We start from the raw sequence: 18,535 nt of genomic DNA on the forward strand, positions 1-18,535 counted from the left end.
ACATAAGAATTAAAAAATATACTAAAATAAAAATCTTAATAAAATATTAAAATAGAAATCTTAATTAAATCCTAATCAAAACTTAATAAATCCTAACTAAATCCTATTCTAACCTTAAACAAATCTTAATCAAATCCATGTCAAATTTTAAACAAATTCTAACTAAATTCTATTCAATCCTAAATAAATCCTAGTAAAATCCTAAACAAACCTAAACAAACCTAAACAAACCTTAACCGAATCCTAATCAAACCTTAACCGAATCCTAATCAAACCCCAAACATATTCTAACCAAATCCTAAATAATCAAAATAATTCCTATAGCAGATTTAAACCTTAATAACTAATGAATGAACCATTGATTTTAACTCAAATTTTGCACACCTCTTTATAATTAAGTTGACTACAAATAAAAATATTTTGAAGAAGATTGAACTCACCAAAAAGAAGATCAATTTTAATATTTTCTCGGATATTGGCTAGCCTCCTTCTTTAATATGAATGTTGAATGTTTAGTATCAATATCTCCTTATTAAATTGTTTGATTGATCTTAAATTTCTCACATACGTAGGAAAATAAGTTTATTATCTATATACATTATTTTCACTTCACTCCAATAGATAGATTGCAAGAAAGCTTAGAAATCCTCACTAAACCTAAAACTCTATTTTCCAAGACTTTGATCCACTTAAACTTGAATAATCTTTTATCCAATCCTTTAATCAAGCTAAAACACACAGCATATATTGAACACATATATATCTACAAATCCTCAAAATAAATGAAATAGACAACTTTACAAGGAAGTTAAGAGTAAATTCTAGCAAAAATTATCTAGAAAAACTAGATATTGATACCTAGAGAGGGCCGATTATGAACGAGGGTCGAAATTAGACCTCGAGGCACAAAACCAAACCTCAACAACGATTCTAGGATTCTTTTGGAAATTGAAGGGTAGAATTTGATAGCAGACTTGATAGATTTTCTTTCAGTGTTGATTTGATGTAATTTGAATGTGTATTGAATTTGTAAGAGCTTTGTAAAGTTGGGATTTGTTTTGGATGACTCTAGATTTGTGAAATAAAGTGGATCCTAATTTTTGGAGAATTTCATAAGTTTGGCATTAGATATGATTGATATACTTTTGGCATTGTACTATGTTAGTAGAATCATGAAACTAGAATGGATGCATTTGTAGTCAGTATTAAACATTTTAACAACTTGGAATAAATATTATTGCAAGAAGGTACATCCATCAATATATATATGGTATAGTACATCTTGTTAATTCAATATTGCACAAAATAATCATTTTTTTTTAATAGATCAATATATGATGTTATGAAACTTGATTGTTAAAATTGAAAGAATTATAGTAAAAATTGTTTGAAAAATACAAATCTGATACAAGCTAGTTTGTCTTACAAAGGATGAATTCATAATTGATAGATTTAAATTTTGAAGGAATTGAGAAGCATTCAATGGTTTTCAACATTTGCCCAGGAACTACATTTGATTATGTAATTTATTTTCTAATGCAAATCATGAAGAAAATTTTAGAACTTCAAAATATTAAGTTGATAAATTATTTTTAATTTATTTCCATCATTTTTAGAAATATTTTATAGATAATAACTCATATTTGATTATAATTATTGATTTTATAACCAATTTTTATTTTAAAAAGAATGTAATTTTGTAGCCTAAATATTTTTTTTTAAAAAAAATCAATATCATTTTTGAATTTAATTATGTGAATTAGAGAGATTATCTTATTATATTCATGTAGATGCATGAAAATCCAAAACAATCCTGTGTTTAAGTGATAGAATGAGTGTTACACATACATTAATTCATTATTCTCACACATCTCAAAGTATTTATCTATTTTATTTTATTTTTTTACATGCATTTCAAAACATAGCACTCAATTTCCATATAAATATATTTTTATTTTCTTTTATTTATTTTTTAAAATTAAAAATATAAACTTTCCACCCTTATGCTTGTTCAAAATATTCTAATTAAAATTACTATTTCATGGTTTAAAACATAAATTTTTTAACCAATAAAAATAAGATAAAAAATAGAAATGCATAAATCATTCTATTCTAGAAATTCCACAAAATATTTTTATCTTATTTTCAATATATATACATCATCAAAAAAAAAACAAGGTGTTGTCAATGCATCACAAAGCATGGCTATTGTTCAATCCAAGAAAAAAAATTAAGTATTGATTTGATGAGGCAGTAAATATACATCAATAGAACATCCAAATCCACATAAAACCAAAGAAAAAAATAGTTCATTACTAAATGGATCAGACACCATTTTATTCTTCTTGGAGCAATCGTAACAACGAACAGCCACGGATGGATGATACTCTCCCGAACGAGGCGCAACTCATCCATCATCCAATGAACAACGTTCGCTCGTCGGACACCGTCGCCTTTATGCTTCGTTCGTCACCATGTTTCGTTCGTCGTCGTCGTCAGCTTCGTCGTGTGTGCATGTTAGTGTATGTAAGCGAGTGTGTGTGTGTTTTGCGATGAGGATGGAGGTGGTGGTGGTGGTGGTGGTATCTCCGATGATGCAATGGTGTGGAGATGATTGGAATGAACGAGTGCGCAATTCCGGAATAATCTCTACCGGAGGCGTCTCCTCCTGCGCACGCACGCACGCAACTCGCCCTTCGCATCGATGAGGAGGAGGAGGAGGCGGAGGAGAGGCATTGCTGTTTGCAACGGGGAACTATCCCCCCCCCCCCTCAGCTTGCGACTCGACGCAGCTGATCAATTCCGTAGCATGGAAGGAAAGGTCTGGAAAGGGTGGGAGCGTGTGCCCCAGGCTTTCCAGTCCCCCTCAAAATCAGCTTCTCTTTCAGAGAATGAGCCGTGTTGCTACTGACACATCGAAGGAGCCAGAATTGAAGGATTCCCGTGTGACTATTCCGAACAGACGATGCGAGATTCCGAGACAGCTCAAGAGCCTGGGACGGACCACCCCCTGGAATGCGGAGGCGGATTCGAGGGAGCGAATGAATCCAAAGTCGAGGAACTCGACGTGAGAGGGCAGCATCAATCGCCGCCTCCGGTGATGGTGGGACACTTTTTCTTCTTCTTCTTCTTCTGTTTCTTCTTCTCCTTCCGATTGATGGTGCAGCGGCACCGGATACTTCAGATTTGGGTGCACGCCATCACCCCCCTCTCAGATTATAATAATAATAATAATAATAATAGTAGGGGGTTGGGTGGGGTGGGGTATTAGCGGCAGATCCATTTGCAGTTGCAGGGAGACTTTTGCGGTGTGATGCTCCTCCTCGACAATGGATAATCTGCCATAGTCCCCTTTCGTGTCTGTTGCCGCACACGAGCCTCCTCCAGCGCCTTGGCTGATTTTTGGCGGGTGCTGACTGTGTCTGCCACCTATACTTTCCCCATCCACTTGGTTCCAGGGGCTCTTCTGGAAGCTGAGCTGAAACGCCTCCTAGTTGAGCAGCTTAATCGTTAATATGGTCGCATCTGCATTTGGAGCTTCCTTCGGAAATCCTCGCCCTTTGATCTCCCCCCCCCACCCAATTAAGTTAAAATTTTAAAAATAAGTAAAATCGTTAAACCTTAAAATATAAATATTATTCCTAAAATGAAGGTGGAATATATATATATATATATATGTATATACATAACAAAAAAACTCTCTTATTTTTATTAGTAGAATACTACAAAATAGGAATCCATTCTTTACGGTTGTCATATGATGATGACGTGTGTTCTTTTCTCTTTTCTCTTTTTTCTAAAAAAAAACATTATATTTTTAATTATGCTTTCACATACTTAATTATTAGAATATAAATACTACTACTAATAATAATAATAATAATAAGAAATCAAAATTTTGGCAATACACAAAAATTTATGAATACTTTGTTTCCAGTGTGAGATCTCTGACATTCCCCCCTTCTCTTTACTCCTTTCTGTGTGTGTGTTTGCCTTCCTGTGAGTGTGAAGCAAGTCAGAGTTGGGGCCTGCAAGCAACAATCGTGTTAGGGGAGGAAAGAGAGGAGCAAGGCCCTCCCTTCCTTCCAAAAGAAAGAATAAATGAATGCATTATATAGCAGCCCAGTCAATCCCCAGCTCTCTCTCCTTTCCTTTGCCGACTGACTGACATGCAATGCCTTTGCTGATGGATGAGAACGAGGAAGGAAGGAAGGGAGGTAAATGGGGAAGAAGGGGGATGGATGATGATGGGCTGGCTGAAGAGGTGGGGGAGAGAAGAGGAGAGGAGGCAGATGATTGATCTCTCTTTCTTTAGGGTTTGGCAGAATGTGCCCCCCCCCCCTCTCCCTTTTTGTTTTTTTCACACACTGTATTGCAAAATGTCAATAATAGCAATTGCAAAAAGTCTTCTTCGTCTTCTTCTTACTTTGACTGGGAGAGAGCGAGACGGAGAGAGAGGAGGTCCTCTCTCTCTGCTTCCCTTCCCTTCCTCTCACTTCCCTGTGTGCGCTGATTGACTCTGATTATTTCCTGGAGTAAGTTGTAGTAGTAGCAGGATGGAGTCGCAGTAGTTGCATGGTGACACCCCGTGGCAGGGTCGGACCAGAAAAAAACAGACAACCAGGAGAAGAAGAAGAAGAACCAGCGTGAGAGAGAGCGAGAGAGAGTCAGAACACAACTTACTACATGGAAAGGGTAAAATAAAATAAAGTATAAAATATAATTATGGCTCAAGCACAAGCCAACCAACAAACGAAGGAAGGAAGGAAGGAAACCAATAAACTGAGATGGATGGATGAATGAATGAATAAATGAATGAATGAGTGAATGAATGAGTGAATGAATGAGTGAATGAATGAGTGAATGAATGAACGAAGGAAGAGAGGGGTTACTTACGAAAGGAAAACGGAAGCGGGGGGGAAGGAGGGCCAGTGCGCGGGCACGGGTAACAGGGGGGGAGGGGGGGGACTGAGACGGAGAATGAGACAAGGAGAGAGAGAGAGCTATGTGTAATGTTATGTGTATGTTATGTCTCACAGAACAGGAAGAGAATTGCGTTGCGTTGCGCTGCGTCCACCAACAACAACAGCGAGCAAGCTCTTCGGTGGCGTCCAAGCTTCTCTACTCTGCTCTGCTTTACTCTGCTCAATTCCTCCCTCCCTCACTCCGCTCTCACACCCTGGCTACACCTTTCCCTGGTTCCAGGTGCCCTTCGTCTACTTCCTTCTTCTTCCTCTTCATCGACCGCCACGCCTCCCTCTCAATTGCGTTGTTTCTTTCCCGTGCTGGTAGACTTTCGTCTGGGAAGAGGGTGAGATGCCGGGCGTTTTCGTGTTTCGATGTTTGCGAGGGGCGTCGCTCTTCCGGGATTAGCGTCGTTTCTTCTTCGTTCTTTTCCTTCCTTCTTTTTCACGTCGCGTTAGCAATCTTTGGTTGAGGCGGTCGGAGAGAGGAGATGAGTATGGGATTGGGAAATTTCAGGTATTTGGTTTTGAGCGTGGAGGGGGGGGGGGGCTATGGTGGTTGGCTGGGATAATTGGGGTTCTTTCTTTCCTTGCGAGTGGATTATGGAGAGCTGCGTTTCTTTTCTGAATCGAGCAGCATCCATCTGAGATTTCCGTAGGCCATGGTGCTCAACGTGTCATTATGGAGGTTACGGCTGTTTGAAGTGGAAAGAAGGTTTCACGTGTGTTGATTGCAGTTCAGCAACGTTTGTTTATTTTTTGGTTTTGTTTTGTGTGTTTGTGTGTTGATTGGTTAGTCGCTTCTTCCGTTTGTTTTTTTGGGAGATGGTGTGACATGGTCGTGTTTTATTGGGTGCTAGATGAACTGGTTGGGGTTTGGTTTGTTTCCACTTTGCATAGAAGGTATCGAGTGCTTGGGAATCACTTTCGTGACTTAATTTGTTTGTTACAATCGAAGGACGCTGATAAGGCTTGTCTACTCGTACACTTTTCGGGTGGTCTTTGGCAGAATTTCCGTGCATGATTTTTTCTTTTTGCCTTTTTGTCTTTTTTAATTTTAAAATTTCAAAACAATGGTTTTAATTTCTTTGATCTGATTATTTCTTAAAGTCTACCGATCTGATCGAGGAATTGCGGTGTGGTGTCTTCTATCAGACCTAACCTTGATCCAAAGTTTTTTAAGATGTGTCTCGAGAGGTTCTTAACAATAGGGTGCGCTTAGCAAGGGCAATTGAGGTGGTTTACTGTCTTAGCAGGTACGAATCACTTCTAATTCTGGGAATACGTTGCTTGTGTGCAGTTTATCTGTTTTTATAGTGAGTATACCAGTGCGCTCGGGCATCTGAAGCAGGTCGCTCACTTCTGCTTTGTCACTGTAGAGAGGTACTGTTCTGGCAATGAAGATAGCGCTAACTACACGTTCTTGAATTGGTTCGAGTTGTTCCAAGTGCCCCTTCCTTACTTGATACGTGGCGGAGATCGTGTTAGATACGGACTCTGTGGCATGTTATGGTGACAAGTTTTCTGCAATTGAAGCTGATTCGGGTAAGTCTCGAACGATTCTACACGTTTCACTCGCATCTGTGCCTTCTTGCTGCTGGCGCGTTCAGTTATCTTTCACGAAAGAAGAATCAGAATCTTAAAGATGAATGCCTCGTAAGATTACTTTTTGCACATAAGTGGATTTTCATACCCACAGTTCTTTAAGCAATTTCTGTCTCCTGCTTGGTGGTCGCAGGATACAGGTTACACATTGTGTAAGATTCATTTGAACCCTGGAAATTAAGTAGAATGGTATGTATGACATGACATGACATGCTCTTCAAAATCGTGGCACCACGTTGGCACGAGGGCGTGATTTACCTCTGGATATTACGCCTAGACAATGCAGGATAATATCTTTCAACGTATTTTCCGGTCAGTTCTCGATCCATAGTGATAAACCGTGTGAAAACATTGGTTTGATTGGTTTCTGTACATGTCCATGTTTCCTACGTAATTAGTTTTGATACTGCGAACGCTCACGATACCATCGGAACTCCATCCACCTTGCTGGAGATTGATGGTGGTAAAGATCCTCTCTAACAGTGATTCCACTAGCAGGACTCTTCATCGTTGATCAAATGGTTCCAACATTGTCGTTTTCATTAGCTGCGTGGTTTTGAAGAAACATCATATAAATACTGATAGTTGAGGGGTCAGGTAGGCCGATTCCAAATTGCGCAGCAAGGCTGATTTATTATATGATTGGTAACATTGCTTTGCAGGACTTGTAGCACCTCAACTATCCATGCGGTCAACCATCTACTATCGCTGTTGATCCCAGGAAGATAAAGTCAGGCGCCACGGCTACAATAACTGTCTCCGGTTTTGAGAAGAAGGGAGTTAACTGCATTGAAAGACAAAAGGAGGAGAGTGTGTACAGTCAAGCAGTCAAAACGGGGTCCCTTTGCTGTGTGGCCGCAAGGCCACATGGATCGTCCGACAATGGTCACAATTGGTCAAGTTTGGGAGATAAACCCCGTTGGCACACCAATGAGGGATATGTGCCCCCGTTATCGAGCTCGCACTTGGACCAACTGCATGGTGAAGACTACGTGGGCACATCATCTCGAACGTTTTCTGTTCACAGAAGATCGTTATCCTTGAGTGGTCGTGGAAGTAGAAGCTGGAGGAGGGTAGATGGCAGTAGACTCTATAACCATTACCGCACTCCCTCTGGGAGTCTATATGGAGGCAGTCCCAACAATTTTATATGGAATCCTCTTGCTTCATCCAGTCATCGTATTGCTGATTCGACAACAGCTGAATCAGGTACACGAATGTCCAAAGGCAAGCGACATTGGTCGATGCATACTTCATTTTCATGGATATTTTAAATGATCACTGCTGGTAGATAGAACTTATGGTAACGCAGAATCAAGTTGTCACTAATCATAACGAGATGCATAAACTGCAGTTCCGCTTCTGAGACTCATGAATTATCTGTCTTTTTCGTCTATGCTGGACTGTTATCATGATCGTCGAAGTGGAGGCTGCCATCCTAGCCTGACAATTTTCAAACTTTGATCCTGCAGAAATAGTAGCAAGCCCTCTAACCTCGGCACACTCCTCCAAAGCGGTAAGTACTAACGCAACTTCTACTCAATTTTTGTCTAGTCTCTGTCCTGGATGGAGCCCTAAGACTTAGATATATATTTTTATCAAGTAACGTATTCCTGTAGTAGAGTCTGACTTGGATTGAGTTAGGAAAAGAATGCTTCTAATGAACTACTGGAGCCGGATACATGTTCTAAGTTTCAGACATAGAATTGACAAAAGATTTTTAAAACAAACTTTTGATTTCAATTTTATTCATTGCGCTATCTGCAGGAACACATTCTTACTCGTCCACCTGCAATATCAATAAAATCCGAGAGCACTTCATCGTCATTTCTCAATGTCACAAAAGCCCCCCCTGCTCCTCACTTAGAGTCTGGTTTACCATCGTCTTCCCATGGGAACGACTCCGCGTTATCTAAGCCCTCATTCCTGGTGCCTGGCAATCCTTCACGGAGAGAACATTATGAGGGACGTTTTCCTCCGACAGGTCCAGGTCAAGTGCCATCTTTGGATGGGCGCTTTTCCTTTCATCGATCAAACTCCAGTAGAAGTTCTAGCGCAGGGGGGAGCTCTGACTGGTCATCGTTCAATGGCTTTATGGAAGCGGGATCCGATGCACGGCAGGAATGGTTAAGGGTATCAAACGCCACGAGTCCATCTGACTACCACTGGGGTACCAACCGGTCGGAGGAATATGATAGAGGTTCAGGTCAGATGTGCATGGAGAAAATTACCGCACGTAGTTCTCAATCAACCCCGTCCAGCCCGTGTCCTGAGGTAGCCTATTCATCTTGCTCTTCGAATGATTTAGCTATGTGCAATCGTCCTAATGAATATGATTGGGCTAGTGGTCTTGCTAAGTGTCGTGGATGTATTCAGTCTTGGATATTCTGGAAAAGTACTTGCTTTTAATGTAATCCGTTTGGTTTTGGAATTAGTTCTACAAATTGGATGAGTGTGTTGTATACAATCACTCGAACATAGACAAGCTTTTCTCATAAAACGTAAAATTACAGTTGCGTCATTCGTTGTGCATGCTCCAAATACGTTGTCATGTCCAACTTACTCCTTATTCATATGTTCTGATTCCTTGAGTTCTGTGCAGAATTGTGGTGTCTGCTCACGGGGACTTACTCAGCGATCTCCATGGGCCTCCTCGCGTTTTATGGGTTTTCACGAATGCAATGTAGTTGGGGTTTTGGTTTGTGGCCACACATATCATACTGAATGCCTCGAGCAGATTACCCCTGATAGCTCTCGCCAAGACCCAGCTTGCCCGCGTTGCAGCTCTGGAAAGGTTGCATCAAAGCAACCGATTGTGTCTATGCCCACTCTTAAATCTGGGACTGTACGAGGAAGCAGCTTCATGAGCAGGCCAAGCCCGAGAAATAAACTGTCTAGAATTGGAGTGCTAGATGATACTGTCAGTTTCGGCAAGCCCAGATTTTCAATAAGTTCGCCAGGGGAACCTTCCTCTTAAAAAGGGAGTTGCAGAATGATGTCCTAAAAGTCCTCACATACTTCACATGAAGGCCTACTTTCGTGCGTATGACTCCGTGCGTGTGACTGGAGCTCATTTGAACGAGGAAGATTGGTTGTTGAGAAAATTTCAGCGGAGATGGTATCTCTAAAAGTTGATGCAGATTGCGCTTCGAAACGGACGCGTGAGGATTTTTGGCTTTACCTTTCATGCAGTTGATCGTGAACCATGCTCTGATTCATGTTTCTCGGTGTTTTCTGAATGTGATTCAAGGTCTGTCGTCATAAGGAGTGGTGGTTTCCTGCCGAGAAAAACTGCCTTTTGCTTGTTCTTAGTTTAGGGTTGTCAACACCGTTATTAGAGCAGGCAACATCTATTGGATGCCTTTTCATCTTGTGAAGTCTTAGGTTACGGAGGGCCAGTTGCAGAGAAAAGTCTCTAATTGAGTGCTCACAATGGCTTTGCTTTAAGATACAATAATGTCCATTACAGAGGGTATCATGCCAGGGGTAGTTACAATGTATATACTCCGCTGGGCATGGCATTCTTCCTGATAAAGCCACTGGCTTTCACATTGTACTATACTCAACATTTTGTAAATACAATGGCCTTATGGGAAGCATAGGCACTTCTTCTCTTTCCTAGCCAAAGTGTAGAAATGTTGTCCTTCTGAAATTGAGAACTGTTGTGAAAACTGATGCTTGCATACTGTTCAATTATGCTATAATTCCTTAAATGTCCTTTTCTTTCTATTCATCATTTGATGTCTTCCAGATATGGGAACTGAAAACATATCATGACTCCACCATTCGACACTCCAGTATTTCTCTTTGAAGTTGTTCCACAAGCCGCACATGTACAGGAAAGATTATACAGAAGAGAAAACAGAACAAAACAAAATCATTCTTCAACAAATTATTATTTAAATATATTTGTAAACAACTGTATAAAAAAATAAAAAATAAACTGTTATTAAAATATTGTTTGTGGTAATTTTCCTTTTTGTTTATTTAGCTATATGTGTGTACTTTCTTAACAAGGAGAATCATAGGTTTTTTAATACTTAAGAATATTTGAGAATGTAAGGAAATTGTAGTGCACATGATATTTGATTGATGTGCTTCTGTGCCAAAGCATTTTCAAGATGCTTTTGAGAATGTCCTTTTGACTTGGATTCAAGGTGCATTGTTCCAATAGTATATTCATCTGTCCCCGTCCATGGCTGATTTAACCCTGCAAAGGTTTTCCTCCCACATTGCCACACAAGTAATCAAATATATTTAAATATATGATTTATTTAACTTTTAAATATTTTTTTAAAAATATATGATCAAAGAATGAACATATATTTTGAAATGTTGTTAAATTGTACAAGAATGTTAAATCTTATACAAGTTTTCATTGTTAATTTTTTTAAAGATACTATTTCAAAAATAATTAGTATATTAAAGATTTGTATATTTTTTGTGTGTATATATATATATATATATATATATATACATCCAAATTTAGGGATTTTAAGATTTTATTAAAATCTTCCAATTTGTCATTGTGAGGCTACAAAGATAAGAAATCATGAACTGAAATTCGATAAAATTAGTTTAATTAGATATAAAGTAGATTTCATTAAGGATTTTATTTACTTATTTATTTATTATAATACATATCTATGCAAGAAAGAAGAAGATGAAGTGTGTAGAAGAAAAATAATAAGAGATAAAGTAATAAGAAAAACATGACATGTCTTTTATTCTTATTTTTACTAAATACAATATTGAGTTGAATTCAAAAGAAATGTTTCTAAAATAGATAAATAATATTTAGAGTTTTTGTAAAATTTACAAGAAACATCTTAATATTTAAATGTAAAATATGTTACTAAAGCAAGATAGTAACCAAAATTTAAGAACTATTGTAATATCAAAAAAATAGAATACCTACATACAATTTATAAGACATAATTGAATTCTTTTATAGAACTAAGATATCTATTAATAGAAATTTAAAATTATTATTAATATTATAATATATACTTTTAATTCTACAAGTTGATTTTTTTTTTTAATTTTTTTAATTTAACATTTTCACTATCTTAAATTCTTCAAAAAATAAAATGTATACATAGATATATCCAATTGTCAACCTGGGTTGAAATCAGACCTTAAGGCACAAAACCACACACCTACAATGACTCCAAGGTTCTTTGGTAGATTGAAAAGTAGAGTTTGAGAACAAATTTGCAAAGAGATTTTTGGACATTGGTTTTATATCAATTGAGTTAATATTCAGTTTTGGGAGATTTTCAAAGTTAGTAATGTTCTCGGTTGGTTTAAATTTTGAGAAATAAAACTATGTTTACACCTTTGAAGGTTTCTTGAGTTCTGTTGTATGAATATGGATAAATTTTGAATAAAATATTGGTGTAATAGTTGTAAAAGTATGTGCAAATTTTGAGGTCAATCAAATGATTAGATCAAAGTATGTGAAGGTTTTTAAAAATTGAGGTCTTAGAAATTGGAGTATGATGGTCAATGATTATTTTTAAGAACTTTAGCAATTTGTAAATTGGATTGAAGTATATATATATATATATATATATATATTATAGAGACTAGATTTCATTTCCAATAGTTTGACTTTTGGGAGAAATTCAATGATTCAAAAAAGAGATATTGACACTGGAAGTTCAACATTTAGATTGGAGGAGGCTGGCCAACATCCAAGCCAATTTTTGGGTTTTTCTTCCATTTGGTAAGTGCAATTATCTTCAAATTTGTTATACTTGTTTTTAATTAAGAAGTTAAGAGATGTGTAAATTTTTAAGTAAGATGAATGGTTTAAACATTAGATATTGGGATTTCAATCTGCCTTAGGATTTGTTTGAATTGGTTAGGTATTGATTAAGATTTGGTTTAGGATTTATTTAAGGCTTAGGGTTTGTCTAAGCTTTGGTTTATGGTTTAGGGTTTAGAATTTAGTTAGTGTTTGACCTAAAATTTATTTAAGATCCATAAGGGTTTCAATTAAGATTAAAATAAGATTTGGTTAAATTTTAATCTAATATTTCTTTAGGATTTCTTCATGTTTCTTTCATAATTTCTTTAAGATTTCTTTTGGATTTGATTAAAGCTTGATTAACATTATTAAGATTTAATTGGAACTTATTAAAGATTCTATTAGAGTTGTTAAGATCTTGCTGTTGCAATTTCCTTTTTACATTCCATAGGCATGTGCTCAATGCATTTTCAAGCAAGACTTAATGTAATACAATACTGTCCACTCCAAAAAAATCAAATAAAACATTTGTGAATATCTTTATAAAAATAAAATGATACTAACATGGTCATACGTATCATATGAACTCCAATAAGCAATAATTTGGATACACAATGATATAATGACATAAGAATGGAAAATATTCACTAAATGGCACAATACAAACTATTTTTATTTTTATTAAAAAAAATTAATCTAACAAGAGATACTTCTAAGAAATTTTAAGATTAATTTTTAAGAAAATTGAATAAACTTATCAAAAATTAATGAAAAAAAGAATTGTGTTCATTTACACCCAAACCTATCTAAATAACGAAATAGTTGATTTTGTAGAAATTTGCAAATTCGAAGAGAACATCGTACATCTATAATCAAGTAGGGATAAAAATGTTGAATGATTTTAGTTTAAATTCACCAGCTTTTAATAGCAAAGATGAAGAGATGTATCTCACATATTCAAACCCTGTTAAGATTAACAGTACCTTAACGATGTGCCAACGTTGATAGACTCAAGATATAGTTGCGCTGATTGGTCCAGTTGCCCAATCTCAGCAAAACCTCAGCACAAAGAGCCACTTTTATAAAGACATGATGTAAATTCCTTTAGAGTTTAGAACTGAGTTTAGAACAATGAGATTCTATTTGTGAAATAGATAAATAAGCACATACACACACACACTCAACTGCTCAGAGCTGTTTTTCCTATGAAGCATTACTTTCAGTACTGCTCCTGTTTACCAAACGACATAATTCATTGCAAAACAACGGGATGAGAGAAGTAATATTGATTTTTAGAAGTCAGATCACTAGAAACAACAAAAAAAGAGAAACCAGTTGCCACCCAGACCTGTATCGAGTGAGAAACAACAAAGAATCGACATAGCTGAGCAGCATGATGAAGGCAAGAAAAAGGAAACAAACCCACAAATCAGTTATGGCAGATGGCGACAACAGCTGGACGAATACATTACGATACGAATGCTGGATTAAATTGCACAAGAAAGGCTGATTGCACTTAATTGAAGTGCAAAAAGAAAACCCTAATTCCTCTGTTCGGCAACAAGGGAGGAGCAGATGCATTAACACTAGGGCTTGGGACCGACCTCAGCTGGTGTTTTAGTGTTGAGAGAAAGAGCATGAACTCCGCCCTCCTGGAGCTCATCGCGTAGCAAGTCATACACGAGGCGATGCCGTTTTAGCAGATTCCGCCCTTGAAACTGCTCAGACACAACCTTCACATTGAAATGCGTTTCGGAGGAGCCTTTCGGGGCACCAGCGTGGCCAGCATGCTGGTAAGAGACATCCTCCACCTCCAGGAGCGCTGGAGCCAACGCTTCCGCAAGCTTCTTCTCGATGATCTGCTTCTTCGTCGGCATGGACTTCCCCGAGGCACCGGTAGTGCCCTCAGCAGTCGTCGACATGGAGAAGGAAGTGGAATACAGCTGCAAAGTTTTCTCGATGCGCTTCAACAGAGTGCGAACTCCATGCCTACAGGACGGCGTCGTTAAGCTCTGCTTGAACCCTAACATGTGAAATTCTAAATTCAGGCGCGAGTTTCAAAACCCAATTGCGTAGCATTCCCGCAACGCCTTTCCAGTGGGCTGTACAAAATCGCCCTTCTACTCCGAAGCAACCCAACTGTGCACAGTTCTCAAACTCACATGGCATTCCGACATTGCGACAAAGCACCGTGTCCTACAATCTCTCGACATCGCTGCAAAACTCTTCACGTCTCGTCCTTCGTCGTCGTCCGTGGATGACGACGACTACGATGATGAGCCGTTTCTCAATTCCATTCCCCCCATGACTAGATTGTGTTTTAGGGTTTCTTTGATTGACACGCTCCTTTCTTTCCATTGTGTTTCAACTTTCGATCCTAACAAAAATTCTTTTTTGTACATTGTTAAGTAGACATATTTCATGCAAGTGTACAATCTCAAATATTATATTGGCATGGAGAATTTAAAGTATACAAAACAACACAATCAGTAGTAGATGAGATATTATATTTAATCACATGGAATTTTTTTAAAGATAATTTGTATAGTTGTTTTTTTTTAAATAAAAAATAAAAAATATATTTTTATATATCTTTACTTATATTATAGACTAGAGTTAGAACTTCTTTTTTATTCTTTAAACATGTTTGTAAATAATTGATACCTTGAAAACTTGGCCAACAAGTTAGTCACATGTCACACATGTTGACTACTTGTATTACAAATTAGCAACATAGAGCACATGTTGGAAATTCGTTCTACAAGTACTTTTCAAAAACTTATTTATCAAAGCCAAAACCAATGCAAATTGATATGATACATTTTAAGTTCCTCATACAGAAGGAAAAGAGTTGACGATGTCAAGAGGGCTTATACTTATATTGTAGAGAAGCTAAAAATCCTATTCAACATAGTCCAAAGAAACAATGCAATTATAAAATGAGAAGCACAATTGTCAAAAAAGACAATATATTGGAAAATCACTTGCTTCAGCTACGATAGAGAACATGCAATTCGAATCATGTATAACATCTAGCTAAGGTCATATTTTTTCATCTAATCTCTTATCTTATTTTATAATAGAAGTCTGTTTAGGACCAAAAATCACAAAATCTAAACCTTATTAGATTCAAGAGTCTTAGCTTGTTTTATAGATGAAGACTTTGTCAAAAAACAAGATATATCTTTAATTAAGAAAATCAAATCCATCCATGTAGAAGTAATAGATGGATGTTCATTATCTTCTGGGATGTTACACATGAAATTATTTCTATAGAAGTAGCAATTAGTGGTCACAGTAGTTTAGTAATATTTAATGTGATTAAATCTCTTTTTGATCCAATTATTTTAGGATTATCATAGTTAGAAAGATATAATCCTCAAATAGACTAGATTTCTTGCAATCTCAATTTTTTCCATAATTTAGCCTAAGGTCTTACTAGATAAGTAAAAATCCATAAGTCTAATATATCCAAATCCTTATTAATATGTATAAAAGCTTTCATGCATGCCGCAAATGAAGGGCCAACTTTTGTTACATGTACTATGTCCATTGTTGATAGTGAGAAGATATTAAGTGATATTCCTAGTTAGTATCAAGATTTTTAGGACGTTTTTGAAAAGAAGAATGCATATATTCTTTCGGAGCATTGTCTTTATGATTATACTATTGATCTTCAAGAAAGAACTCAACTACCATTTACACCAATCTATAGCCTATCACAAAATAAGTTGGTTGCACTCAAAGAGTACATTGATGAAAACTTGGCTAAGAACTTTATATGCTATTTTAAATCTCCAATCGAAACTCCTATCTTATTTGTGAAAAAATAAAAAGGACAAATCTCTGTAGATATATATGGATTATCAAGGACTTAACAAGGTCACCATGAAGAATAGGTATCCTCTACCTTTGATTTCAGGACTTTGTGATTAACTAAATCAAGCAAAGATCTATACAAAAATAGATCTACAAAGAACATATAATTAGTCTGCATTAAAGAAGGAGATGAATAAAAAACTACTTTCCGAAGTAAGTATGGATATTTTGAATATAATGTCATGCTTTTTGGACTCACAAATATACCAGCTACTTTCCAACATCTAATGAATGATGTATTTTGTGAGTTTCTTGATGATTTTGTCATTTATTATTTAGATGACATTTTAATCTATTCTAAGAACACAGAAGAGCATGAAATTCATATTTGTTTTGTATTACAAAAACTAAGAGATGCAAGTTTATATCCAAAGATAAAAAAGTATATATTCCACATTACTCAAGTTGACTTTTTGGGATACATCATTTCCAATGAAGGCCTTATAACAGCTCCAAAGAAGATCCAAATTATCATAGATTAGAAGATCTTAAGAATAGTAAAAGATGTACAATGCTTTTTAGCCTTTGCCAATTACTACCAAATCTTTATCAAGAAATTTTGTCAAGTTGTAGCTCTACTTACATATTTGACTTGTAAAGACAAACTTGAGTGGAATAAAGAAGTAGAAGCATTGTTTGTTGCTTTGAAGAAAGAATTTATTTTTGTACCAACTTTGTATTGCGTCAAATTTTTTAATGCATTCTTTATGGAAACAGATACATTAGACTTTGCCTCGAATGAAGTATTGTCACAAATTAGAATAGATGACAAAGTCCATCCAGTAGCTTTCTATTTTAAAAAATTTCAACTGCCAAGATTAATTACGAGATCTACAAAAAAGAACTTCTTGCAAATGTGGATTCATTTTAAGAATGACGTTATTATCTAGAGGATACTTTAAAACTTGTTATAATATATATATATATATATATATATATATATATATATATATATATCACAAGAATCTCGAGTATTTCATACAGGCACATATTTTGAATCGTTGCCTACTTTGTTAGAGCTTGTCATTATCAAGATTTGATTTCAAGATTACATATCGACCTAGAAAAAAATAAGATTTATCAGATGTTCTTTCTAAACGCTCTTATCTTGGATCGAAAGAAAGAGACATATCTTTTGATCAAGAAAGAACAATCATCTTGAAGCGAGAGCATTTTTATCTTTGAGCAATGAAATTGTCATTGATTGTCGATTTGAGCTTTGTCAAACAAATTCAATCAAGTATGCCCTTTGATCTTCTTATTCATGATATCAAAAATCTTTCTTCCAAGTTTCATGATGTTTCAAAGTTCGAGTTCAAGAACAACCTTCTTTATTTTGAAAGACACATATATATTCCAGAAGGAAAAGCATATCATGACTTTCCAACAGTAGGATATTTTGGATACAATAAGTCTTTAGAGCTTATTTCTAAAGATTTTTAGAGATTACAAATGTGAAAGGTGGTAAAAAAACTTTGTCCATTCATGTGACATTTGTTCAAAATCAAAAATTCTTCATCATCAATCCTATGGACTTCAACCATTGCCTATATCTGAATAACCATGGACTTTCATTTCTATGGATTTTATTATAGAGCTTTCAAGTTCAAGTTCATATGATTCTATATTTGGAATTGTAGATTACTTCATCAAAATGGTATATTTTGTATCATGTACAAAATCTATTTCAAGTAAAAAAATAGCTAAGTTTTTCATTGATAATATCTATTACTATCATGGATTACCAAAAGATATTATATCTGATAGGGAGACTCAATTTGTATCAAGATTTTGAAGAATCCAATTTAAGTTTTTAAAAGTAGATATAAAACTCTTTTTAGCTTTTCATCTTCAAACTAATGGGCAAACGGTATGGGTGAATCAAGTTTGGAGTAATATTTGAGATATACCATCAACTATCATCAACATGATTAGAAAACTCTTTTACCATTAGAAGAGTTTGCATACAATAATTTAGTACATTTTGCTACTCAATAAACACCTTTTTTTTGCCAATTATGGTTATCATCTACAACTTGATACTTTTGACTTTTAAAAAGTTAATAATTTTACAATGGAAATTTAACAAATTGTTTGTTAGAGCTACATGCAACAATGAAGACACAATTTAAAGAAGTTCAAGAACGACAAAAGACCAAGGCGGCTACTTATCGCAAGGAGCAACCATAATTCAATGTAGATGAAAAAATATGATTACTTTGTTGCAGTATCAAGATTATTCATCCTTCTGATAAGTTGGACTATTGTAAACTAAGACCATTTCTTATTTGTAAACAAATCAATCCTGTTGCTTATTAATTATATCTATCGGAGT

General features: G+C 35.9%; 2 protein-coding genes across 8 annotated transcripts; one reads left to right on the forward strand and one right to left on the reverse strand.

Annotated features, from left to right (window-relative positions):
• Nucleotides 1-4,957: 4,957 nt before the first annotated feature.
• Nucleotides 4,958-10,190, forward strand: LOC112296123 (uncharacterized). Of its 7 annotated transcripts, none has more exons than XM_090244541.1 (8): nucleotides 5,018-5,205; nucleotides 6,120-6,220; nucleotides 6,344-6,509; nucleotides 6,703-6,881; nucleotides 7,232-7,778; nucleotides 8,042-8,085; nucleotides 8,337-8,843; nucleotides 9,172-10,190. In XM_090244541.1, the coding sequence occupies exons 7-8, from the start codon at nucleotides 8,664-8,666 to the stop codon at nucleotides 9,544-9,546; spliced, it is 555 nt and encodes a 184-aa protein (XP_090100667.1). In that variant the 5' UTR covers nucleotides 5,018-5,205; nucleotides 6,120-6,220; nucleotides 6,344-6,509; nucleotides 6,703-6,881; nucleotides 7,232-7,778; nucleotides 8,042-8,085; nucleotides 8,337-8,663; the 3' UTR covers nucleotides 9,547-10,190. The 7 variants fall into 7 exon arrangements, with proteins under 7 accessions (XP_090100670.1, XP_024404081.2, XP_090100665.1 ...); XM_090244543.1 differs by lacking the exon at nucleotides 6,120-6,220 and having other exon boundaries at nucleotides 5,026-5,311; nucleotides 6,265-6,347; nucleotides 6,453-6,509; XM_090244542.1 differs by lacking the exon at nucleotides 6,120-6,220 and having other exon boundaries at nucleotides 5,064-5,205; nucleotides 6,265-6,347; nucleotides 6,453-6,509.
• Nucleotides 10,191-13,789: 3,599 nt separating this feature from the next.
• On the reverse strand, nucleotides 13,790-14,604 carry LOC112295843 (protein BOLA1, chloroplastic-like). Its single transcript, XM_024547844.3, is given in 2 exon segments — nucleotides 13,790-14,357; nucleotides 14,359-14,604. Coding segments are annotated over 2 exon segments (582 nt in total). The 5' UTR covers nucleotides 14,491-14,604; the 3' UTR covers nucleotides 13,790-13,907.
• Between the last annotated feature and the right edge of the window lie 3,931 nt (nucleotides 14,605-18,535).

Source organism: Physcomitrium patens, chromosome 19, assembly GCF_059467195.1.
Source record: "Physcomitrium patens ecotype Gransden chromosome 19, ASM5946719v1, whole genome shotgun sequence".
Lineage (NCBI taxonomy): Eukaryota > Viridiplantae > Streptophyta > Bryopsida > Funariales > Funariaceae > Physcomitrium > Physcomitrium patens.